Genomic DNA, 26440 nt, shown 5'->3' with positions numbered 1-26440 from the left:
ACTTTGAAGAGAGTGAAGACCCTCACTCGAAATCGCACTGGACAAGGACGCCTTTCATCACTGGCCCTGATCTCAATTGAAAAAGAGAGACTTTCCAAACTGCAACAGGCGAGTGACTTCTACACTAAAGTGACAGAGGTGTTCCTTCGCAAGGAGAGGCGCATGGACCTTGTTTTCAAGTAAAGGTAAGATATCATTGGGATAAATGCTTGTCAAATATTATGTGTATATTCTGCTTAAAACAGTTGATAGGGCAGGTTATGTCATGGATTCCGAGATCACTGTAATGCTCTCTTTATTTTTTAGGCTATGACACGGCTCTCTAAATTACTCTATTCTGATTGGACAATCGCTCGTTCTACCGGTGAGTTATTTCTCCTTTGGCCCGATGAGCCCGGGCGTGCTGAAAAAACTGCGTCGTATTCTACCCCCCCCCCCCTTAAACAAGACATGGTTTATTGCGTTTATTTTCAACTGTTGCTTAAAGTTTAGACCGTAATGTTCACCAAACAAGGCCAGTGCTCCGCTCCCGTGCCACAGGAAGCCTTTAGGCGTGCGTGCATCAAAGTGAGAGGAGCGCATTTCGGGAACTTGTTGACACACAGTTGAGCTGTTGAACTTGATTCTTTCTTTTTATTTATTTCCACCATTGCAAAGAACATGTATGATACTGAGAAGGATATGAGGAGATATTAGCTTTGATAATGATGGTCAGACGTCGAGAAGATTCATCTGAGCAGCCACCATGTCGCCTCTCACAAGATTATGTCGTTGGTAAGTAGACTCCGCATTCCCCATTTACAAATGTGTTGGTCCTACTTTTAGAGTTCACTGCATGTAGGCTAGACATATGTGTGATTGATGTAATATAGGCTGCTTTAGTCATAGGCTATTTAGTTAAATACAGTGTGAAGCAAATCCCGTCCGTTCTGCTGGCGCTGCATAGTGGCGCATAGTGGCGCTGTCCATGGCGCTGTCCATGGTGCTAAAAGTAAGAATGTATTTCCCACATGAACCATTATGACGGTTTATGACGGCATTTCCCGGGACATGCCAGCATAAACCGTCGACTTGGTACATGCCAGCATGTCCCGGGACATGCCGACATAAACTTTTTCCCACATGTACCATAACATATATATATATATATATATATATAAATAACATATATATATAAATCTCAAGACTAGGTATAATAAGTTGTTACTTTCAGTCCACCTCAGTTTATTTTATAAACAATCAAACCATTTGTTCAAGTTCAAACTTTATTTCTCCATAAGCCTCGAAAAAAAGTTTAAATAGTTAAATAAACCAAAAAGGAGAAGTATTACAGGCAGTAAGACGTACAGGCAGGCATATATCTGCCGGTCTAGGTACAGGATGTATTCGGGTCTGTTCGGGGTCCTGCCATTACAGATGATGTAACACATTATGATTGGCTGCAGGGCCGTAAACGGAAGCCATCTGGGTTCCAAGAGCGGGCTAGTTTGCTAACATTAGCAAACAATGTCAATGTGAACTCCAGATCAACGTTAGCTAGCCAATAGTAATGTTATGAGGTGATCCATCAAACATAGCACAACCCAATTCCCCAAATAGCGTGCAAGTTCACATTGACATTGTTTGCTAACATTAGCTAGCTAGCACTTAACCAATGTCGGCTAGCTAGTCTAGTACAGCGAGTGGCATTAAAGGCGTTAGCTCACGCTAGCTATCTAGGCTAATGTTAGCTAGCTGACTAACATTAGCAAACTAGCCCGCTCCTGGAACCCAGATGGCTTCCATTTACGGCTCTAGGCACAGAGTCAGCCATATTTGGCGGCCCTGGAGCAATTAGGGGTTAAGTGCCTTGCTCAAAGGCACATGCAAGCTCCCTCCTGAGTCGGGGATCAAACCAGCAACCTTGTGATTGCTAGCCGGCCTCACTAACCTCTCGGCTACCACAGCCCCCACTGTGGGAATCCCAACAAATTGAGTTGGCCACACTCCCACTGCCTGTAGTCGTGGGTGACGGACAAGAACAGAGGCTGATGGGCAAAACATTTAGAGGGTTGCAGATTGAAATAAATGCACAAAGCTTACTGAGAGATGGATGAATGGATGGATGGACACCAGCTGAACAAATCCAGTTTCACTATGATAACATCTGAGAACATTGATCCTGAGAGTCTGTCATTAAATATTGCAGTTACCCTCGTTAACATGTGTATGTATAAAACTATTTCACAAAGACTAGACAAAGACAAAAAAAGATCTACTCTTCAGTCCTAGCCAATGCGGCTACACGCACATACACACACACACACACACACACACACACACACAGTTCAGCATTCAACACCATTGTTCCCTCCAGACTCGACACCAAGCTCACCAAGGCAAACAAGCATTTTCTCATCGTCGCGCAAAATAATTTCTGGCCACATGGAATCGCATATTCAAGTACACTGGGCATGTGCGTGCTGGTCCAGAATATTATTCAAATATAATTGAGACAGTACGTAAAATAATAGAAATTCATTCATTTTCATTCATTCAGTAGTAATGTCAACTCCCACAATCCCCACCAATCTCCTCCCCACTTACAAAGTGCGTCGTTCACTGTAGACTATATTGGTTTACCTGTAACTTTGTGTTCTGCTTCTGTCTACCCTGAACAGGTCTCTCTTGTAAATTAGACCATGGGTCTCAATGAGATTGTTTTACCTGTATAAATAAAGGTTAATGAAAAACATTTAAATGACACTATCGTTTTGAATAATGCTTGAATGATTATGCCCTATGTGCTGCAATGCAATGTCAGGATCCGAAGCCTAAGAATTTTACTCTGTTACACTTGTGTAATGTGACGTAAAAAGAAACTTGAAACACACATGTACACACACACACACACACACACACACACACAAAGAGTATATTTGTCAGTGCTGATGACAACCTCTAAGCCAAGAATAGTCTGGAGAGAAGACAGTCATTTTGAACGGAGAAGGGGTCACTGACCCTGTCATTGCACCATCACGACTACGGATGCATCAGCCAGAACCACTCTCTACCCTCCCACCACCCCTGGGACGTGACAAGACACACTGCCCCAATCTGCTTTTACAGATACGTGCCGTCTTGGTGTCAGTGGGGGTTCACAGATTCGGAGGGACTCTGGCAGGAGATGCCCTTTGGAGCGAAAATGTCAGGTCCCTAGCCACCCATATAACACGCCTGGGAGGATCGCTAACCTTTACAGGAAAGAAGAAAAATAGGTCAACCACCCCCCCCCCCCCAATCTATAATATTCACATTTAAGTGTGGTTAATTAAAAGTAAATGTATTCATTGTGAAATAAAATGTGGTTTCCCAGATTTAGGGTTGGGGATACCATGACGAATGTGAAACACAAAATCCTTTTGTCAAACTCCAATGTCTGCCTGACCGACACCAGTACACATTTGTTTCTTGACTAATAAAGTGTTGTAGTTCTAGAGCCTATAACTATTGTACAGACTAGAAAATCAGTGAAAGATAGCACAGTACACTGAAGCACTGTGGCGTACAGAGATCAACATAAAGTGTGACATGCAGTACTGTTGATAACGTGTAAAATGTTGATCAAGTACTTTAGGGAGAGAGAGCTCCTCAGAGACTGGGCATACGCTACAGTACATGATGAGAATTCAGTAATTATACTGCCACATGGTCTAATGTTTTCCAGAGGGTAGAAGATGGAAGCGGGCTGGGTTTTCTATGGAGCCCTCTGTAAGTAAAGGGACAGTGAAGCATTTCTTCTTATTTTGGCTCTCCACTCCAGAATTTTGGTAGGCAAAAAAGTGGAATGTTGTTGACTGGCCAAGTCAATCTCCAGATTTAAATAGTTTTCAATACTTTTGGAGCCCTGAAATAGGGGGCTCGGTTTAAAACTGGTGTACTATCTACTGTAAATGGTGAAAGCAATAAAAAAAAAAACGTTCTGACCCCACTAGTTGATTTCAAATCCAAACTGTTGGAGTTTAGAGTTAAAAGAAAACAAAATGCTTCCTCTTTCCAATACTTATGGAGGGCACTGTACTGTATGCTCTACAGTAAAATCTCAATTAGCCTTTTGTTCCATTAACACTAGAACAGCCATGAGTGCTGTGAGTAAAGAAAAATGTTATATCTTTGCACTCGATCAAATTTCAGGACCCTCCTTTCATGACTTTTCCTAGATATGTGCATTCTACCACCCAGTATCCTTACATTTTCAAAATCACATCAGGATAAGCTAATATAAAACTATTTTGCTGTTTTTCTGTGACTATATACCTAGGTGACTATATACCTAGGTGTCTATATACCTAGGTGTCTATATACCTAGGTGACTATATACCTAGGTGGTGATTATATACCTAGGTGACTACCGGTATATACCTAGGTGGTGACTATATACCTAGATGGTGACTATATACCTAGGTGTCTATATACCTAGGTGACTATATACCTAGGTGACTATATATCTAGGTGTTTATATACCTAGGTGTCTATATACCTAGGTGACTATATACCTAGGTGTCTATATACCTAGGTGACTATATACCTAGGTGACTATATACCTAGGTGACTATATACCTAGGTGTCTATATACCTAGGTGACTATATACCTATGTGACTATATACCTAGGTGGTGACTATATACCTAGGTGACTATATACCTAGGTGACTATAGACCAAGGTGACTATTCCTAGTTGACTATATACCTAGGTGACTATACCTATGTGTCTATATAACTAGGTGACTATATACCTAGTTGTCTATATACCTAGGTGTCTATATACCTAGGTGTCTATATACCTAGGTGTCTATATACCTAGGTGACTATACCTATGTGTCTATATAACTAGGTGACTATATACCTAGTTGTCTATATACCTAGGTGTCTATATACCTAGGTGTCTATATACCTAGGTGTCTATATACCTAGGTGACTATACCTAGGTGACTATATACCTAGGTGACTATACCTATGTGTCTATATAACTAGGTGACTATATACCTAGTTGTCTATATACCTAGGTGTCTATATACCTAGGTGTCTATATACCTAGGTGTCTATATACCCAGGTGACTATACCTAGGTGTCTATATACCCAGGTGACTATATACCTAGGTGTCTATATACCTAGGTGTCTATATACATAGGTGACTATATACCTAGGTGACTGTATACTGTACCTAGGTGACTATATACCTAGGTGTCTATATACCTAGGTGACTATATACCTAGGTGACTATATACCTAGGTGACTATACCTAGGTGACTATATGCCTAGGTGACTATATATCTAGGTGACTATATACCTAGGTGGTGACTATATACCTAGGTGTCTATATACCTAGGTGACTACATACCTAGGTGACTATATATCTAGGTGACTATACCTAGGTGACTATATACCTAGGTGTCTATATACCTAGGTGGTGACTATATACCTAGGTGTCTATATACCTAGGTGACTATATACCTAGGTGTCTATATACCTAGGTGACTATACCTAGGTGACTATATACCAGTGGAGGCTCCTCCATAGAGGTGGAGGAGGCCTGGCCTCCCCAATAATTTGAGAGAAGAGAGAGAGATTTAAAAAAGCAATAATTATATTTTTTATCAGACACACAACATACAATTCAGAATAATACTTCATCCATTTCTAATATTTATCCTGCAGAACAGCACTCATACACGCGTGTGGCGGAAAAAGGTACTACACGGAGGCCAGGCCTCCTGTCGGAAAGTGGTTTCTCATAGAAGTCAATGTAATGCAATTTTTTTCATGGCAATATGTGATTGGCCAAATCACTGAAAATGGGTGGGCACAGGAGGCCTGGCCTCCGTGTAGTACCGTTTTCCGCCACACGCGTATGAGTGCTGTTCTGCAGGAAAAATATTAGAAATGGATGAAGTATTGTTCTGAATTGTATGTTGTGTGTCTGATTGACATAGTGTTTGAGTGCTTTTGACATGTCATTGATTGTATGTAGTATGTTGTGGTGAATGTTGTGAGCCTGAGCAGAAGGGACAATAGCTGCTGCAGGCGGACCAGAGATTCATGCCAATTGTTTTGTTTATTTGATGACCCATTGTGCAGGCAATAAAAGCTGCTTCATCCACCATCCTGAGAGTGTCCCAATCCCTTCAGTACCGCCAAACACAAATTAATATTTTTTAACAAAGACAGATAAGAAGAACAGGGAACATTCCATCGCGAGTGAAGCGAGCAAGCGAAAAAAAAATTGGCCTCCTCAATTCTGGAAGTCACCAGCCACCACTGCTATATACCTAGGTGTCTATATACCTAGGTGTCTATATACCTAGGTGACTATTCCTAGGTGACTATATACCTAGGTGACTATATACCTAGGTGTCTATATACCTAGGTGACTATACCTAAGTGACTATATACCTAGGTGTCTATATACCTGGGTGACTATTCTTAGTTGACTATATACCTAGGTGACTATATACCTAGGTGTCTATATACCTAGGTGACTATATACCTAGGTGTCTATATACCTAGGTGGTGACTATATACCTAGGTGTCTATATACCTAGGTGACTATATACCTAGGTGTCTAAGTGACTATACCTAGGTGACTATATACCTAGTGTCTATATCTGGGTTTCCGTTAACCGGCAATTACCGGTCTTTGTCCGGTAAAATTTGTTGAAGTCCGACAAATTGAAAAGTCGTCGGACATATTGTCCGGTGAAAATAATTCCCTTTGAATACAATTCGCTAAAGTTCACATTCTGATTCCTTCTATTTTAAAAAAGACGAATATATAGGCTATGTATTTCTTTTATTATGATATGATTTGACACCGGCATGATGATGACTCCTAATGTGTAGGCCGGCCTATGCGAAACAGCGCACAGGTGCCACATGGGATTGATGCCAGATGGGATTACAGCTTAACCAGTCTATTACCGCTTAAACACAGTAGCCCATTCGGCGGTAACCCATGCCTATCTGGCAACCCTGCCAACCCGTCCACCATAGTAATACGCAAACGTTGCAGCTCAAAGTGCACCATAGCGAGCGATTAAATTAATGGAAAGATGGCAAAACAAAGTAAGCTTAGCAATTATTTCATGAAGCCAAGCAACAATGAGTCTGAGCCTGAGGAGAAGTCTGACTCTGAAGAGATGGAGGCCGCAGCGGCTGACGCCGTCGTGGCTCCTCCAGCCAAGAAGTCTCGTGGATTCAGAGTTGAATGGAAAAAAACTTTCCCCTGGCTGCGTTTAGATGAGGAAGCCGGAAAAATGTTCTGCTCACCGTGCGAAACATCGGGGAGGAATAATGGATTCACGAGAGGAGCAACTAATATGAGAATGTCGGCTCTCACTGATCACAGTCGGTGCAGTGACCACATATCGGCGGTCAGTTTGAGGCAACAGCAAACCGCTATGCAAGGCCACTGTGAGCAGGCTAATGCAACGGCTAACAATAAGCTGCACTCTCAGCTATCAGGTCAGGCTATTTTATTTAAGGCTATCCCCTATCTATCTGAGAAAAGGCATAGGCGATAGGCCTAGGCTGTAACATCGAACGGAAATTAGCCTATACATACGCATTGCAAGTTAATTTAAAGCCTATTTATTTTCAAAGAGTTTTATTCTATTTTATTTTATCTGATAAAAGGCATATGAACGGAAATTAGGCTAGCCGTGTCACGCCAGAAGCCTACATGCTTGCACTGTTACTGTTCAATAAAATGTTATACATCTAGACATTGTGGTATTTCTTTATATACGTATCCCAGACTGCCTATCAATTGTTTCTCAATAAACAGTTATGTTCTTCCCATTGTCATACTCCCGAGCTAAACGAAATGCCTTCCCAACCAGCGAGACTTATAGAAATGACGTTGTTTTATTGATTTAAAAAAAAGGGTAAAACTGGAAAGAGAAAATAGAAAACTCACATTAATCCCAAACAATTTAACAAACTTCAGTTAACGTAATGTGGAGTCCGTTCATTGATCGATGCTGTCTGTTCAGTTCCCAGTGAGGCGCCCGTTCAGCGCTGGACCCGTTCAGCGCTGGATTTGACGCATGGCATAGCGCGCATGCGTCAAATCATGTTATATTATTATATATTATATAGCTCGCATCTAATCGTATCGGATGAGAAATAGACATTAAATGGCATATATAGGCCGCTACACAACAGTAATCACCGCGACAAACAGCTATATTAGATTTTGGAAAAAAAAAAAAAAAATTGGAAAAAAAAAACATTTATATTTTAATATGATGACCGGAATATATCACGTTTGTCCGGTAAATCGAATTCTTCCCGGACACGATGTCCGACGGCAAAGTTTTCTAACGGAAACCCTGGTCTATATACCTAGGTGACTATACCTAGGTGACTATATACCTAGGTGACTATATACCTAGGTGTCTATATACCTAGGTGACTATACCTAGGTGTCTATCAGTGGAGGCTCCTCCATAGAGGTGGAGGAGGCCTGGCCTCCCCAATAATTTGAGAGAAGAGAGAGATTTAAAAAGCAATAATTATATTTTTTATCAGACACACAACATACAATTCAGAACAATACTTCATCCATTTCTAATATTTATCCTGCAGAACAGCACTCATACACGCGTGTGGCGGAAAAAGGTACTACACGGAGGCCAGGCCTCCTGTCGGAAAGTGGTTTCTCATAGAAGTCAATGTAATGCAATTTTTTTCATGGCAATATGTGATTGGCCAAATCACTGAAAATGGGTGGGCACAGGAGGCCTGGCCTCCGTGTAGTACCTTTTTTCGCCACACACGTATGAGTGCTGTTCTGCAGGATAAATATTAGAAATGGATGAAGTATTGTTCTGAATTGTATGTTGTGTGTCTGATTGACATAGTGTTTGAGTGCTTTTGACATGTCATTGATTGTATGTAGTATGTTGTGGTGAATGTTGTGAGCCTGAGCAGAAGGGACAATAGCTGCTGCAGGCGGACCAGAGATTCATGCCAATTGTTTTGTTTATTTGATGACCCATTGTGCAAGCAATAAAAGCTGCTTCATCCACCATCCTGAGAGTGTCCCAATCCCTTCAGTACCGCCAAACACGAATTAATATTTTTTAACAAAGACAGATAAGAAGAACAGGGAACATTCCATCGCGAGTGAAGCGAGCAAGCGGAAAAAAAATTGGCCTCCTCAATTCTGGAAGTCACCAGCCTCCACTGGTGTCTATATACCTAGGTGACTATACCTAGGTGACTATACCTAGGTGTCTATATACCTCGGTGTCTATATACCTAGGTGACTATATACCTAGGTGACTATATAGTATACCTAGGTGACTATATACCTAGGTGTCTATAAACCTAGGTGGCGTTGTCGGACAACTTGGCCGCTTGACATTTTCTCAATATCTGTTTTAATATCACACAAACAGGCAATAATGAGCTATGGTATCAAAGTACACACACATTAATGGACACCATGGAATATGTTTCTTCATAATGGTTTCTATAGTATAAAATTAATTCTTCAAAACTATGAGTGATTTTGACATATTTTAAACATAATATTGCAAAACTTTGCTCCTTGTTTGGAATTCCTTCATTCCACCTATTGGCATGGCCATTCATCTCCATAAATCTCACTATGTATGCATAGACAGCACTGACAAATGAGGATGCTGACTCTCACATTGGGCTGATAGGGCAAAGCATGAACAGTATAGGCAAGGCCCTAGTGTATCCATGTAAGAAATGGAAGAAAGGCATTCGGAATGCAATTAGCAATTATCAGATGATGTGTGAATAGACATGATGCTGCAAGACATTCAGTTCACATCTAGCACACAAATGTATTTGCATTATTCTTGGAACGTCTTTAAGAAGCTAAATCAGGGAGCACAACAATCAAATAACATTATAATCTACATATGCGTTATGCAATACTGTAATAATATTATAATGATAATAAAACTATTACAAAACTGTCAGTATAACAGTCATACTGTGCTCAATCGATGGTAGAAAATGAGTGTATTAATTTCACTTAAAGGAAGTAAACATATTTTATTTTTTTATATTAAAAACTGTTATGTATTGTCATTAAAGGTGGAATCCGTAATTTCCGCAACTCGAAAGGCCCATCACTTGAGTCTTAAACCAAGACACGAGGGCATGGTTATGGTTAGGGTTAGGCCCTAGCAAGGATTAGGGTTAGGGTTAGGGTTAGAATCCTTGCGATCGTTCTGGCTCGTAGGGCCTAACCCTAACCCTAAATAATTATTAAACCGAGGGAAGGGATTACTAAACCGAGGGAACGAATTACAAAACCGAGGGAACGGATTCACACATCAAATATTTTTTTTCTACCACTCTCCGACTACTCTCCTCTTGGTTACATTAGCTATGGGAATTGTGAAACCTCGCAATAGAGCAAAACAAATCTTGTTGTGAAAAATGTGTTTTCCGTTTTTTTGCATATGACGAAAATGTAAGCGATGAAGAACCCACTCAATATCATAACCAACACATTATTAGCAAAGTTGGGTGAGGGGTAGTATTCGTATTAGTGTGGGAGTGTGTGTTTAGCCACCCCCACACCCCAGCTGTATTTAAGTAGCCATGCGCATGTGGACCTGTTTGTTGACAAGTTTACAAGATGGATGCTGACACTCTCGCTAATGCTATCAACAGAATTTCAGAAGCCGGTGGAAATATCGACAGTGGGCAATTAATGAACTCCTTAATTTTGGACTACTTACATGATAGGAACTCAGAATCTGAAGATGACGATGACGAAGAAGTCGACGGAATTTCAAACATTGATCTCAACATCAGTTCTGACAAGGAGGCAGAAGAGGACTGTGTGGCGCTGTGGCTGTGAGCATCGAAAACAGAGCTGCCAAGTCTCACGCAATCACCGTGAGACTCACGCATTTCAACCAGTTCTCACGCTCTCACGCCGCATCTCTATTTCTCACGGCGAGAAATAACAATTTGTTTTACGGGACTTGAGGTCTTTCTGCACGCGCGTTAACTTGAGTCTGCAATCGAAGCGGCAGGCGAGCGCTGATGGAAGAACCTGTGTTCACGCAAGCTGCAAGAACGTAGCAAGCAGTGTTGCCAGATTGGGCTACTTTTGGTCACTGGACGGGTGGATTCGGCAGCTTTTAGACCGGTTGGGCTGGACATTGTCAATTCCGTCTGGCAACCGTGGTAGCAAAATATGTGCATACATTACATTACAACATCGTATCTGGTAGCCTACTGGACTGGGTTGCACCAATATGGCGTAAGTCATTATAAATGCATTTGTTTCTCTACTGTAGAGAACATAACCAGGTACATTAATAATAATTGTTAAAGGAGCATAGTCTACTACTTGCTACTGAGATGCTAACCCGACGGATTGTCCGGTTGAAGCGCTGTGCGTCCTAGTTTGATGTGTTGCTGTTGGTTATATAAGATCCGTAGTCGTTGGTTTGCTGCATAATAAACATTTATTGTGTTACTATGTGCCAACAATGGCTTAATCACTGGTACAAACAATAACAATAACAAACTTAGCGCCCTTGCGGTCAAACCTATTTGCCCTTCCGGGGTCAACACCTGACGACAACAACAACAAATGTGCTACCTGATAAACACCTGCCTCAGGTATTGTGACAGCGCCACCCCATGCCCACACAGTGAATTACAACACGTATCACGTATCACAAATATCTGGCTCCTACAATAGTAATAATAAATAGTAATTGCAATTTACAATACAAATACAACAATTGAGGTCCCTCAAAAAAAAATGGGCCGCGCTACGCGCGCACAACATCAACCACCAAGGCCTCATTCTGACCCAGGAAAAACCCTGGTATGTAGCCTACTGTATAACATGATAGCCATCTATGAGCAATGCACTGTATATAAGATGATGACCAAGGGTCTTTCTGCTGCTGACCAAGGGGCTGAGTCCTGTTGATGGGGCCCAATTTTCTTTTAGAGTCTGTAGGCTACTGTATTTGTTCATTAAGATTTCATAAATATTATATATTGTCTGAATTTTTGTCTTGTTTTATAAAATGTTAATTATTTTCATTTCTTGTGCTGGTTTATTATGAACAACATGTAAAATTGCAGGAAACTAGCACAAATAATTGGGTGGGCGAGAGGGGCCGCTGCCGCAAAAACGTGCACAGTTTTGGGTCGCTCCACCGCCAAAAAATCTCACTCCAAACTTTTGGTGAAACTTGGCAGCCCTGATCGAAAAGGTTTTAAGATCAGTATATGCTGTAACAGTAGACGCTGATTACGAAACAGAAATTGACAAGATAAGAAACTTTGATTGCAGGTGCCAGCAGAGACGGAAAGTCAAAACAACAGGCTGCCTTTTGCAGCCAAAGACTGTCTCCAGAATTGATATAATAGTACCAGACTTAACACAGCGTCGTTGTCAACAGACAACAAAGACATGCTTGTTTTGGGAACTATACTAAAATATATGAACGATTCAGAAACAAAGCAATGCACAAATAAAGTTTCTACGAAACGACACTTTCGGTGAACAACCTACACTAAGTTTTAGTGAGTTACATGTGTTGTTTACTAGGCTAGCCTAACCTAGCCTAACCTGTTAGGATAGCCAAACAGTTATTTGTTGTTTTGTTAGTAAGGTAGATAGTGCCTTTGTTAGCATCAGCTATCAAACCACTGAATCTGTGTGCTCACCACAACTATACCTCTACTTAGAATTCTACAAAACTAATAGATGGTGGGAGGAAGAAATAGGTTGCCAAAGATAAAACATAATGACGAAATAGATTTGTTGCAGACCTACTAAACATGCAACATACTGTACAGTATTTTTCATGCACCATTTTAGTGTGTGTGTGTGTGTGTGTGTGTGTGTGTGTGTGTGTGTGTGTGTGTGTGTTGGGGTTTGACTGCATTCATCATTCAGATTAGCACCTCTTAGCACCTATTAATGTGATGTTCACCATTTCTTCAGATAAAGGTTCTGTTTAAAAAGCACACTATAATCGTGACAGAATCTAGGATGCAATAATACATTTTGACCGTTTCGCAGATGCTTTTATCCAAAGTGATTTACAATTAGAGATTTGTAGAGATTACAGGAATAGTCTCCCTTGAGTAATTTAGGGCTAAGTGCCTTACTCAAGGCCACACTAGTGGTGGTGTTCCCAGGTGGGATTTCAACTCATGACCTTTTGATCATCAGTCTAGCTCAGTGTTTCTCAAACCTCTCCTCGGGGACCATATGCTTTGCACTTGATTAGTTGAATCAGGTGTGCTGGTGGTGGAACCGATCAAATATGTGGAACGGCTGGTGGTCCCCGAGGAGAGGTTTGAGAAACACTGGTCTAGCTCACTATCCACTAGGCCACCACTACCCCTTTTGAATGTCTGTCATACAGGGATGAGCAACTCATTATCATTCATTATTAACCATGAAATATATTTTGGAGGTATAACGTAATGCTAACTTGTCTTAGTTTATCATCTGAACACTTGTGTTGAGTTTGATGCATCATGTTCATAACCATTGGAAGCTGTACTTGGGAATAAATGTCTTATTTACAGCTTAAATGTCTTTTAGCTGTAATTTATTCTTCAGTGTTTTATTTCATATTCTTAATACTAGGTTGGGAAATAGCGATGATGGAATCTCAAGCTCTGTCTGCTCCTGGGGTCAGTGGCAGTGTGTAGCTGGGGGGTTGGTTATCTTTCAACAAGCTCTGTGTAAACTGCTGTTCTCTGTGTAAACTGCTGTTCTCTTATGGGGAAGGAGATTCAGGGGACAAAGGAACAGTGGTGCAGAATCCATACACCCCAGGCCACCACAGATACATACAGTATACAAACACACACACACACACACACACACACACACACACACACACACACACAGATACAAACATACAAATACACACAAACATACTTGTGAAACACACCACAAACACATCTCTCTAATAGATCATCTTTGCGTGAGTGTGTCCACATGAGATATTGAATGTCTATTATTATTATTATTATTATTATTATTATTATTATTATTATTATTATTATTATTATTATTATTATTATTATTATTATTATAGACATTCAGACTCTCATGCAGACACACTCACACAAAGATGGACTGCCCTTGAGGGAGTACTCCAAGTAAAGACATTGATTGTTTTCCTTCTGCACTTTTCAGGAATTCAATGTCGATATCCAAGGTGTGTTGATGGGTGGATAAAAGCACTTTCAGGCTACTGATTGAGGCTTTACAGAAGCAAACTAGGGTTCAAAGAAATTTCTGAACCTGCTCTGGGGGGGGATTTAATTAATGAGAAGCTAAATGCTTGTCAATTACAGTATTAAGCTGAAATAAACATGTTCCCCTACTGTGAGAAGGTCATTGGACAGATTGCCATTATCATCATTCATCGATATGCCATTGAATCGCCTCTTATATTGAAACACCATGAAATAAAAAGGAGACATCTACTGTATGTTAGTTAACTTGTTATCTATTGATGGGAGTACTATACAATTACAACAACCAATGTTAGAACTCACCTCGATGACAGCAGGAAGTAAGCAAGTCATCAAAAGGACATATCTCAGATTATATGGATTTTGTCTTTGATTCTAAATGTCTAATTTGTTTTACGAAAATTGCTTATTTCAGACCAAAATGGTTGTGTATTAATATATGTTCTAAAGTACTTTATACTTTATACTTTATATTAATACTCCAGTGTAAAATAGACACAGTCCCCTTTTGCATAGGGTGGATTTTAATGTTTGTGTCTGGATGGTGGAATGATTGATGAAACTGATAAACAGCTTCATGAATTAAAAATGTGCATCTGATTTGCCAGCTTCTCCGCTGCTATGACATACAATTGATTATTATTATGATGATTATGACATAATTTACATTGCTGACAGAATGACACAAAAATTACCTTGTTCATACAATGACAAAATCTGCTCCTCTGGCACTTAAGCAAATGCTCAAACCATTTGAATCATCGTCTAACTAATACTGTATGACATTGGCCCTTTGAGGTAAGGCGTACCACATTATGGCTCATTCCAACACCTGCGGTCCTTAACGACGTTTCAGGGACACAGTATGTGAGGGAGCCTCACCTTGATGTCAGTTCACCCCTTCTTCATGTTGCAGGATGGTATTGTACATATATATATAGTATAGTATTTGTATGATATTAACAGAACCTAATTGGAATGACAGTCAGGAGCCCAACCACTAGGGCCGAGCACCTAGAGCCTTTACCTACCAGCTCAGGTTACACTTTACCTACCAGCTCAGGTTACACTTTACCTACCAGCTCAGGTTACCCTGACGTCTGATAAGTGCACATCACCCAAATGACAAAATCACATATTTAGTTCCTTACCCTGAAATGTATTTATGGACGAGGACAAACTTCAATCAGCACTTTTGTTCTGTTCTGTTTATCTGGGCACGGTAATTAACAGCTACTGGTTATAATTGTTAACCAAAGTCAAGTTAGTGTGAAATGTTTTACGAAAATGTTACAAAATCATCTTAAATTCTCTGAAGAGAATAATCAAACATGCTTAGGGTCAAACAAACTTAGGGTCCATTGACTTGCATTGGGTTTTGGTTAAAGTGCTAACAATTAGCTGTTCTCATGCCAAGATAAACAGAACTAAAGTGTGTATTGAAGTCTGTTCTTATCCATATACTCCTTTCAAAATAAGTACCAAATATGTGATTTTGTCATTTTGGTGAACCATCCCTGTCCATCTCCCAATGTAGTGCAGTTCACAAGCTTTAAGTAAGTAATTCCCACTGCTACTTAGTTAACTAAAACACTACTTTAGATTGTTAGCAGGCTCACAAAACAATCTGCGTTAGTTGACTAGCGAGTGTGTCGTTGATTTTTCCAGCACCCCGGACCCCTAGTCAGAGTGGACAGAGGCCGCTACTATCCGCTCACACAGCTGAATCGGGACAGCTGTGCGGGCCGGGGAAGTCCAAGATAAAGGACCTCTACACACTACGGGAGAGGGAGAGCTACCAGCCACTCGCTACGGAGACGGGTGAGAGACGCTTCACGGTGAGCATTTGAAACATTAATAGAATAGCGGTTGTGTTTGTGACCAGACCGAGTGAAGCAGGACGGAGAAGACCGGGACGCGCCTGAACACGGAGGAGAGAGAGAGACCGATTACCCCTGAACCCTCCGGCGAGAGGTGACCTTTACTTAACCAGATAAAATCAATTGAGAACAAATTCTCATTTTCAATGAAGATCTGGCCAAGAGGCCCCGGCAAGAATAAAAACAAACATATAAACAGAAATACTCGTCAACATAGAACAATACATACAAAACATTAGAAGACAGTGAAGATAAATAATCTTCGGGGGGGGGGGCAATCAGCAGGAACAACAGTCAACTATGACCTGCTGATGTTTATTTTCGAAAGTGATGAGTGATGTGAGTGCTGTGAGTTTGAGTGTATTCTGTACGGTGGTCCAATCAAAACTAAAGGAGTCACCGAGTATCCCCGGACCCAGGGTTCGAGTTATAAGCTGAACTCTGTGGGGGTCTCCAAAATAACAGTGCGAAATGTTCTCATGCACGCGCGAATCATGCCCACACAGCGATGGGACTTACAAGTTTTAATTAGCTATAGGCAGTAGCGGATTAAGGTGGTCAGTGGCCCTAGGCTACTCCTTTGTGTGAGGACCCCCCGCCCCCATACACAAGCCTCCCCCCTCCCCAAAATATACAACTCACGAGCACCCTGCACACACACACCACTCATAATGCTTTACCATAAAACACTTAAACACTTTAATAACACAATAACACAACAGTGTTAATAATGCAAAGAATAAAAAAAGGTTCAGTGCATTCAGTTCTGTCTCTATTGCTCTCCTCTCCCGTTGTCTCTCTGTTACTGTCCTGTTGTCTGTCTCTCTGTTGCTGTCCTGTTGTCCGTCTCTCTGTTGCTCCCCTCAGCTCTAAATGACAGAAATGAATTAGCTAATTAGTTGGCATGTAAACATATAGTTAGGGTTGGGTACAGTTTGGGTTTTATTCGATACCGGTGACAAATCGATACTTTAAAAACGGTACCGGTACCGAAACATCAGGTAGCCAGCTAGCAGGTAGCCTAGGGGTTAGAGAGCAATTCACCGGAGATAAGAGCAAGCTGTTACAATCCGGGTTACCAAGAACACTGCATGGACACTTGGAGCTGGACATGTTTTGTTCGGGTTGTGGATTGTAAACTAATGTTTCATTGGTGTTTTGTTCTGTCTGCAAGCTGAAAGGATATTAACGACTGATATACGGATTATAGCGTCTTTGTTGTTTGACGTCGCAGAGAAAATGTCGGGCAGAACAATGACACGGCAAGTACTGTTGTTCATCTCGGTCCTCTCTCTCAGTTCAGTGCACGGGCAGGTCAGTTACTCCATTCCCGAGGAAATGGCGAAAGGCTCTTTAGTCGGTAACATAGCGCAGGATTTGGGTTTGGATTTAAAAAGACTGAAATCAGGTAAAGCTCGTATTTATACTGGAGACAGCGCAGAATACATCGAGCGCAGAATACATCGACGACCCCCCCTCCCCCACCACCCGGAGACTCTCTACCGAAACCGTGGAACAATGGGCAACCCCCCCCATCCCCCAATCCTCAACTTGACGATGACCTGAATGGAGACTACTGACACTGTACATACTTTGTGTTTTGTCCCCCGCCCCCACCTGTGGTGTATGTCCCCACCTGTCCTACCCGCTGTACATACCTTATGTTTTGTTGTATTGTTCTTCCCATGTTGGATGTATGTTGTATTATCTTGTAGATAGTACTAGTTTTTTGTCTGTCTTACATGTAACGATGAATTGAGTATCAAGGACCCCAATTGAAATAAGCCAGTGGCTTTCTTGGGTTTTTATCCTGTTAGTTGACCTTGTATGTAATATGTACTTTCATGTACCTACTTCTGCAAATCTTCTAATAAAGTTCTCAATCAAAATCAATCAATCAATCCTCATCCTCATCCTCCTCCTCAAATACCAACATATCCTGACGCCACAGCTGCAGGCTACTCATTTCACCACATCAACAGCCCCACATGAAACAACAGCTATAAAAGCGATAGTCACACATGTATCTCGGCCAATAATTGTGTTATTTTTGCTATACAGAAGGAGCGAAAAATATGTACACTAGGTTAGTAAAAAGTAAAAGCCACCTTACCTTTACGGAGACAAGATAGACCAAAGTGGTCTGTTTTCAGTAGGCTGCGGTCGCGGTCCTGGAACCCATGATGCTGACGTCCGATGTCCTTTCTTTATCCAAGATTGGATGAACGGGAGAGGGTCAAATTTGTCAGCAGGGCTAACGTTAGGTGTCATAGCAGGTTTCTTTGATAAAAACCCGAAATGTTCTAGGCTTGATGACCCGGTCGGCAGCAGTGGCCTTTTTTTGGGCGGCATGGTAGCTACTGTATGTATATACTCCTGTATAGCTAATGAATGAATGTTTGCTTCTCAATAATAGGCTAGGTGCACGATCTCCACTACTTCCTGAAAGGCACCTTGCATGAACATATCCTGTCTCACTCTATTGGTTTAATTGATTAATCAGCTGTGCACTGTGTGTTCCAACGGTTTACCGCACAGCTGATTAATCAACCTTTTGCTGTTGCTCAATATTCTACTGCGCCCCATGGTGTCTTGGTGGTGAAGTGCAGGCAGTCAAAGGCATACTGTCATTCACAGGAGATTAATGGTGCGCGTAGTTCTTTTGGAAAACGTGTTTATTTTACAATATTTATAATATAAATTAAATAATATTCATTACATTGACATTTTGATCAAATAATAGTTGTGGTAATGTATTATTAGCGACCCCCACAGATTTTTGATTTTACTGCCTTCAAGGGAGCTCAGACCATCTCTATGGGAGCTCAGCTCCCATTGGCTCCCACATAACTCGAATCCTGCCCGGACCACAGAGACCGATTACCCCTGAACCCTCCGGAGAGAGGAACGGAGTACCACAGAGACCGAGGCGGAACCCCACCTAACGACCCCGGGCCAGCCAGCCCACCCTGACGCCAGCAGGTGGAGGGGTCCTCAGTTATCCTTTTTTGTGTTGAACACCCGAATCATTTAGCATAAATACAGGTGAGTTTAAATACAAATTAAAGGAGCATCACATGCTTGAAACACAATTATTTCTTACCATTTTCAATAATTTTCATTATATATATCATCGTTTCTCAACGGGGGCGGTACCGCCCCCCAGGGGGCGTTCAGACAACATCGGGGGGCGCTGGAATATTTTTAAAAGGGGGGCGTTGAGGTGTTCTTGGGGGACGTTCACGCATAAAGTATTTTTCTCATGAAAAACAGCTGTCAGCAGTGTTATTACGGGTACGTTCGTAAATGCACGAACGGTCAGTTCGCTCGGACAAACCGTCTTTTCAGTCAGAGCACCCATCTCTGAGCGCTCTGAACTTGGCCGGGCTCTGTGACGCAGACACATGTAGAGCAGGGCCCCAAAAAAAATAAAGTGAGTGTCATCAAGAAGATGGAGAAGCTAAAAACTCAGCTAGCAAAGGCAGAGCTTTTGATAGTTTCCAATGTGTCTGGGTAAGCTGCATTGTAGAAGAATCTTGACAGTTCATGTACAGTACAGAAATTGCAATACTATGCTAGGCTACGATAGAAAGAACCCCGGTTCATCCCATCTGTAACGTCATGTTGACCATGGATGCACCATAGCTAATGCTAGCACAAGCCAACTTTCAATGCCCAACTTCTATGAGTGTTTTCCTTGTAGGCTATGCTTGAGTGACATATGTTTCAGTTTGTGGGCTCATTGTAATTGTTGGCTATAAGCGAAACATTTCTTATTTTAGTTGTGATACTCAGTCCATGTCCCCGCCAGTGACGTGCCAAATACTCACTCCCCGCGTATACACACTACCCTCTGCGCTTATGCGTTCGCTTCCTTTCAATACAGCTTATTTAATTGAGTTAAAATGAGTGCTAATACCATACCACCATACCAGAACATCACAGCCGGAACAAAAAAGCGATCGTATTGTAACCAGTCCGGAAAGCTCTCTGTCGCTTACCAATAATCGAACCTAGAGAAATCAGCTACGAATGTCCCCTCCCCTCGCAGGTTCATCACAGTATATTACATAAATGTATTACTGTTAAGTGTTGTTGTGGATGTTATCCCTAGTGCCATTCTGAAGTTAGCATTGCGATGTGTTCGTCTTAACGTTTACAAACTAAAATATCCGATCGCTTTTTTGTGATATGTTGCTCCTCTTGTGATGTCCTGGAAACTAACACATAAGCACTCCGAACAGCTGTCAGCGTCTTTTGTTGCAATAGGAAACCACTACTCTGCTTGCGATTGATCAGCTGTCAGCAGTGTTATTACGGGTACGTTCATAAATGCACGAACGGTCAGTTTGCTCGGGCAAACCCGTGTTTTCAGTCAGAGCACCCATCACTGAGCGCTCCCAGAGCGCAGAGCTCTGAACTTTGGAACTTTGTTATGTTTTGATATGAGAAATTCGAACTAAGTGGTCAGTTTATGAAAATAATACCATAGAATACTAAATAAAATATTTAAACAATAGCCCCCTAGCGTTTGCCACCATATTGTGACACCACCTCCCCCCAAAGTCCAATCAAAAATGAATAAATATTAGCATCATAAAACAGCAATTTGGCGAAATGCAACACCAGCACACTTAAAAAACGAACAATGTTAGTTGTAATGTACAGTTTTGTAGCCTACTGTTTGTTCTGCACCGGACATGTGTGAAATTTCTGCTGTGTTATTGTTGTTCTGTGATATAACACAGAATATTAGCCAACATTAATATTCAGGAGAAAATAAAATAAGCCTACTTTTTTTGATGGGGGGCGGTAAGAGACCTGGATAATGGACAGGGGGGCGCTGGCCCAAAAAAGGTTGAGAACCACTGATACTGTATATATAATCATTTTCCAGTTCTTTTTTGGAATTGTGTGTGGAATGGTATCAGATTTGGCTTTTTTCCAGCTTTTTTGTGCTCCAATGCAAACAAAAGAAATAAACATGTGAATACCATACCAACATTTTTTAAATAATAATAGTAATCTTTCAGACTCGGGGAGATGATTGGCTGTCAATCTCACTCTGATATTGTTTACTGTACGTGCGACCTGTGCGTCATTTGATTTAAGAGAAGGTGATTTATGTGACCTTCAGAGTGTAACGATTTACATGACCTTCAGAGTGTAACATTGCAATTAGCTAAAATGGGGGAAAAGACCTACAAGTCGGGCTCCCAAAAAAGAAAGGAGAAAGAACGGAGGAAGAACTTGGTGGCCTCGTGTGTTCCACTCACAAAATTCTTCTCAACGCAACCCTCCACATCTGGCAAATTTCCCGCTAGCGATAACGTTAGCGAAGTAAGTGGGTCTTTTGGTCGGACTCGGGAGGATGAACAGCATAGGCCTACAGCTGGCTCCGTTCATGCGGCTGTGGAAAGCAACCACCGCGACGATGATGATAGTGATGAGGATAATATAAACGATATTTGACAGTGACAACACAGGTGAAGGTCTAGTTAGCGATACTGGAAATGATGATGATGATGATGCTGATGCTAGTGCTAGTGCTAGCCCCACTACTCGCCAAGCAATTGAAGAGGAGGCAGCTAACGTTATGCGGGAAAGCAATGATGGAAGTGAAAATGATGATCCGGACGCCACCGCTATGGAAACCGAGGCTGAGCTGGGCGCAGAAGAAGCACCCCCCCCCCCCCTCGTAGTCGGACCCATACTTAATACTGAAGAGCAGTACCCAACGGGTTCTCCACAGATGACGCTACCAACAGAATCCAGAATCTTGCCGACTTCTATGCTGGAGACGTGTCATCCGATCAGGTGTTAGTTGAATTTCTTTCTTTCCGTGCTTTGTATAATCAATTGGAAATACAGTTGAGCCCCACAGCTGTTCTGCCATTCCTGGTTTGCAACGATATGCATAGGGCATTTCCCAACATCACTATGTTGTATGGTGTTTACGGAACACTCCCTGTTACCAGAGCAAATGCAGAACGCAGCTTCAGCTGCCTGAAGTTGATGAAAACTTCAATCCATGCAAGCATGAAGGAGGCTAGACTGTCACACCTCGCATTACTCTCCATAGAGAAGGATATTGCCATTGACAAGGATACGGTGGTCGAAAGGTTTGCAAGAGTGAAGGAGAGGAGGATGCAACTGCGTTGAGGACACATTTATTGTAGGCCTGTATATAGTTTGTTCGGCCTGTTCGGGAATAGGCCAGTTCAAGTCTGTTGGACATTGGATGTTTTTTTTCTTGTTTCCAAAAAACGGACTATGGATTGCTGGAATCGGGATTGCTAGAAGCTCAGAAGTTACTCTGGATGAAGACATCATTGGTAAGTTGAGTTGTTTCATATTCATTCATTTGTAAATCTGTCAACCGCTGTGTCTCCTTAATTTGTGTTGGTATAGTCAGTCACACATTGTTTGCACTTCTAGTTTGTTGTGTGTGGCTTGATTATGTGGCTTGATTGTGTACTAGGCTATACTATATATATACTATAGTATAACTATACTATGGCTGTGTATGAGAATCCAACAATCACATGTTAAATTGGTCAAATCCATGGTGCTGACCATGGTGCTGAAGTAGGCTACAGCACAGCAGTTGTTTCGTTTAGTATCAGCAGTTCGCTCTTTACCGATAAATCCATGGCACTGTCCATTTTGTTGAGTTGAAACAGCCACATTATCTGTCTGCATCTGCTACGTAAATTAGACTCAGTCATAGGGCCCACGACAAGGCCCCACCCCCGCTGCAATGAACCATTAGCTCCGCCCCTGCTCTAGCTCCATTAGCTCCGCCCCTGCTCTAGCTCCATTAGCTCCGCCCCTGCTCTAGCTCCAGTGTGTGTACATTCCCCTGGTCATTGTGAGAGGGTTGCCACAAAGTTCACACATTTGTACACTCACAATAAGTAAAAGGGGATTTGATGCTGTAAACGTGGACAGCCATTAGTTGTATTTCCATAAAAGACAAGCGAATTTCGAAACGCGAATCATGAAATGCGGATCAGGCTGGGTGTTTCATTAAAATGTAAGCAAATTTCGAAACGCGAATCGGAGCGTTTCCATTAACTTGCTTGGAACAAATCAGCTAGGCTAGGTAAAACGTAATTTGGTCAGAGGATGACGTGGTATAGACTACGTGTCTACATTATACACATGTTGTGGAAGTAAAAAACATACCAGCTAGCATTGGCCATGTTGCAGACTGTCCCACTCAGGGTTGCCAGATGGGGCGGGCTACCGTTTTTTGGTGGATTTAGCGTTTTTTAGACTGTGGTTAGGCTGGAAGTTGTCATGCCCATCTGGCAACCCTGGTCCCACTGAAAGCTAGGCTAGTTAGCTAGGCTACGTAAAACGTAATTTCGTCAGTTACAAGTATAAAGTTACACATGTATAAGAACTCTCCCAACAGCAATGCAAAAACACATACAAAATATTTTTGAAAAGTACAATAACGCAATATTTCTTTTAACAAAGTGTGGTGTGCATCTCCAGCAGTGCGATATCTGTTTACATACTATCTGTAGACTCTCCGCTGCTTCACTCTTCCACTTGCGCAAAATGGGCCAGGGTTGGTCAAATCCTTAGTTGGGCATCTCGTTTCCTGGTATATTGTGGCATTTCTTTGCTGTTTGCCATCACGTAGGGGAATAACCAGGAAGACGCAGACAGCAGAAACAGCTGAGGCACGTGAGTTGAAATTCTCTACGTCAGAGTGACCTGTTTCCATCACACCCGATGCGAGTCAGGGGCGATTCGCGTAAGGCGAAAAAACCACCGCGAGCGTATCGACTTTGGGCGAATTAGAGGCGATTCGTATCGAGTTTATGCAAATCAAGCCGTTTCCATAAAAATGTTCATACGAATCATCTCAAACTGACGCGAATCACCGCGAAATACGAATCAGAATGGTTTATGGAAACGCACCTAGAGATATATAGCCACTTATTCCCAGCACTGAGCCACCAAGGAAACGATACACAGTTAGAATGGCACACGCCCAAAGAATGTGCTGCAATGGAGTGCTATTAGTACACTGTCATTGGCCATGACCATAAGGATGCTGTTTTTGGTTGTAAGTAATAATCCAACAACATTTAGCAGATTAATAGGCGGTGTGGGGGTGGGGGGCACACAGTTTTCATTCCTATTCATAAAACAAACTACCAAATACAAGAGTACGATAAGAGTATGAATATCTGAAGTTCCAGGTACACACTGCCCAATACCCCCCCCCCCCCCCCCCCCCCCGAAAATAAATACCCCAACTCCTGAGGAGGTTCCAGAGTTCAAAGGTTGGAGTGATTGACCAAATCATTATCATCATCATCATCATCATCGTCATCACATTCTATATATGAATGTACAGTATGTTCATATACATTATGTATACATTATGTATATGAACATACATAATTATGTATTGAATTCAACCCTCCCAAATAAAGCTTCAGTAATGCCCTGACCTGGCCCAGTAGTTCGGGGAGGCCCAGCACCTGTCCAGTAAACACCCCGAGGCAGATGAAGACGGAGTTGAACTGGCCGATGGAGCCTCTGATGTGTCTGGGGGAAATCTCCCCCAGGTACATAGGCAGGGTGCTGAGAGCAACACCTGTCAGAAGAAACATAAATACAAAAGAAAAAGAGAATGAACATGAATATGTGACACAGTCCGGTGAAAACGTTGACAGGATTAGAAGCTTTCAAATGATGTGTCATACATTGAAATCAGAAAAAAGTTGAACAAGATATGCATATTTGATACATGGCTCCTTTGTACTGCAAACACACTCTTAAGGATTCCATGGCAATCCTGTCTCTGCTATTATTGGCACCGATTCAGTTATCTGTCTCATACCATGTACGTCCGTATGAGTCATTGGAAGTCTTCACCATCTCCTGGCTACTATGTTTAGCTGGATAATGGTCCAGATCTCTCCAGCCTAGTGGAAAGAGCACTCACCAGAGTCCACCCCGATGATGAAGCGCCCGATGATGAGCATCTCAAAAGAGCCCGCCTTCTCCCCCAGGGCCATCAGCAGAGCGGCGATCACTGCAAAGCTGTTATTCAAGAGCAAAGTGCCCTTCCTACAGAGAGGGGGGGGGGGGGTGTGAAGAATGTCAAGGATAGCTACAGGTAAGAACATAGTGTAAACAGTGTTCAAATATATTGTAAAGAGTACTTCTTCTTCATAACTGTTTTAAACTGCAAGCATCCAGTTAACATCACAGTAGGCCTGAGTAAATATGCTACCAAGGGATGCATTAACATTCACCTTTCACCGGTTTAATGTCCTGGGAAATTCATTGAAAACTGTTTATCATGATGATGACTACACTAATGTGATTTATTAAATTAAGGGCTAAACAAATAGCTTCACTCATACAGTGTCTCTGTTGTAACAAAATTTAAATTTACCAGAATAGGTGAGATTATTCATTGTTTTCTAGGGAAATGTCAAGGGATTGCGGGCGTGTACGCGTCACATCAAACATGGTTGACACCACAATTACGTCTGTCCTCATTTCCATGGACCCAGATGACAGATGAGCACACAGCTGTTTGCATAATATGCTTGTGTGTTGAATGTGACATGATAGCAATGAGATTCAGAGTCCAGAGCAGCCAGCACATAGCTAAACTACATGACAGCCCCCTCATGTAGAGAATAGAACAGAGCTCATTACTTTGTCATTGGTTTCCTTGCCTGCTTTAAATACATTTGCCTGAACTAGTGGTGATGATTCTTCACACTTGACTAAGTCCATCCAGCCAATCATAATATATATATATATATATATATATATATATATATATATATATATATATATATATATATATATATACACACACACACATATATGCACACAACTGGTGCGCCAGTGCGCATGCGTCGCCAAAATGCATGCTGCGCGGCAGATCAGCCGCATGAAGGCGCTCTTGCGCACCAACAGCTGGAACTTACTTTGGAATTTACTTTAATTTATTTTACTTTGAATTTATTTTATTTATTATTTTCTTTATTTTTTTATTTTTTTATTGTATTTTATTATTATTATTATTATTATTATTATAAAAAAAAAATTGAATTTATTTTACTTTGGAATTTACTTCCTCAAAATCCAACTGCTGACTGCTGCATTACTGAGGCACCCGACGAGCCGTCAAAATGTCCCAAAAGCCCCACTAAGTAACTATTTGCCGTCCCCTCAGCCGAAGCATACCTGTCAACATTGGGATTTGAAAATAAGGGATATTTTCCAGAAAATAA

At 41.6% G+C, this 26440-nt stretch overlaps 1 protein-coding gene across 1 annotated transcript in view; it reads right to left on the bottom strand.

Annotated features, from left to right (window-relative positions):
* The window catches only part of slc2a9l2 (solute carrier family 2 member 9, like 2), a 301840-nt gene that overhangs the window by 189457 nt on the left and 85943 nt on the right, over positions 1 to 26440 (bottom strand). The window contains exons 5-6 of the mRNA XM_080528977.1: positions 25132 to 25256; positions 24635 to 24780 (exon numbers count right to left, since the gene is read on the bottom strand). Of these exons, the coding sequence (XP_080385103.1) occupies positions 24635 to 24780; positions 25132 to 25256 (271 nt within the window). The remainder of the gene's footprint in view (positions 1 to 24634; positions 24781 to 25131; positions 25257 to 26440) is intronic.

The sequence above is a fragment of the Nansenia antarctica genome (genome assembly GCF_963989245.1).
Source record: "Nansenia antarctica genome assembly, chromosome: 4".
Lineage (NCBI taxonomy): Eukaryota > Metazoa > Chordata > Actinopteri > Argentiniformes > Microstomatidae > Nansenia > Nansenia antarctica.
The sequence above is the reverse complement of the archived record's forward strand: the minus strand, read 5'-3'. Positions and strand labels throughout refer to the sequence as shown.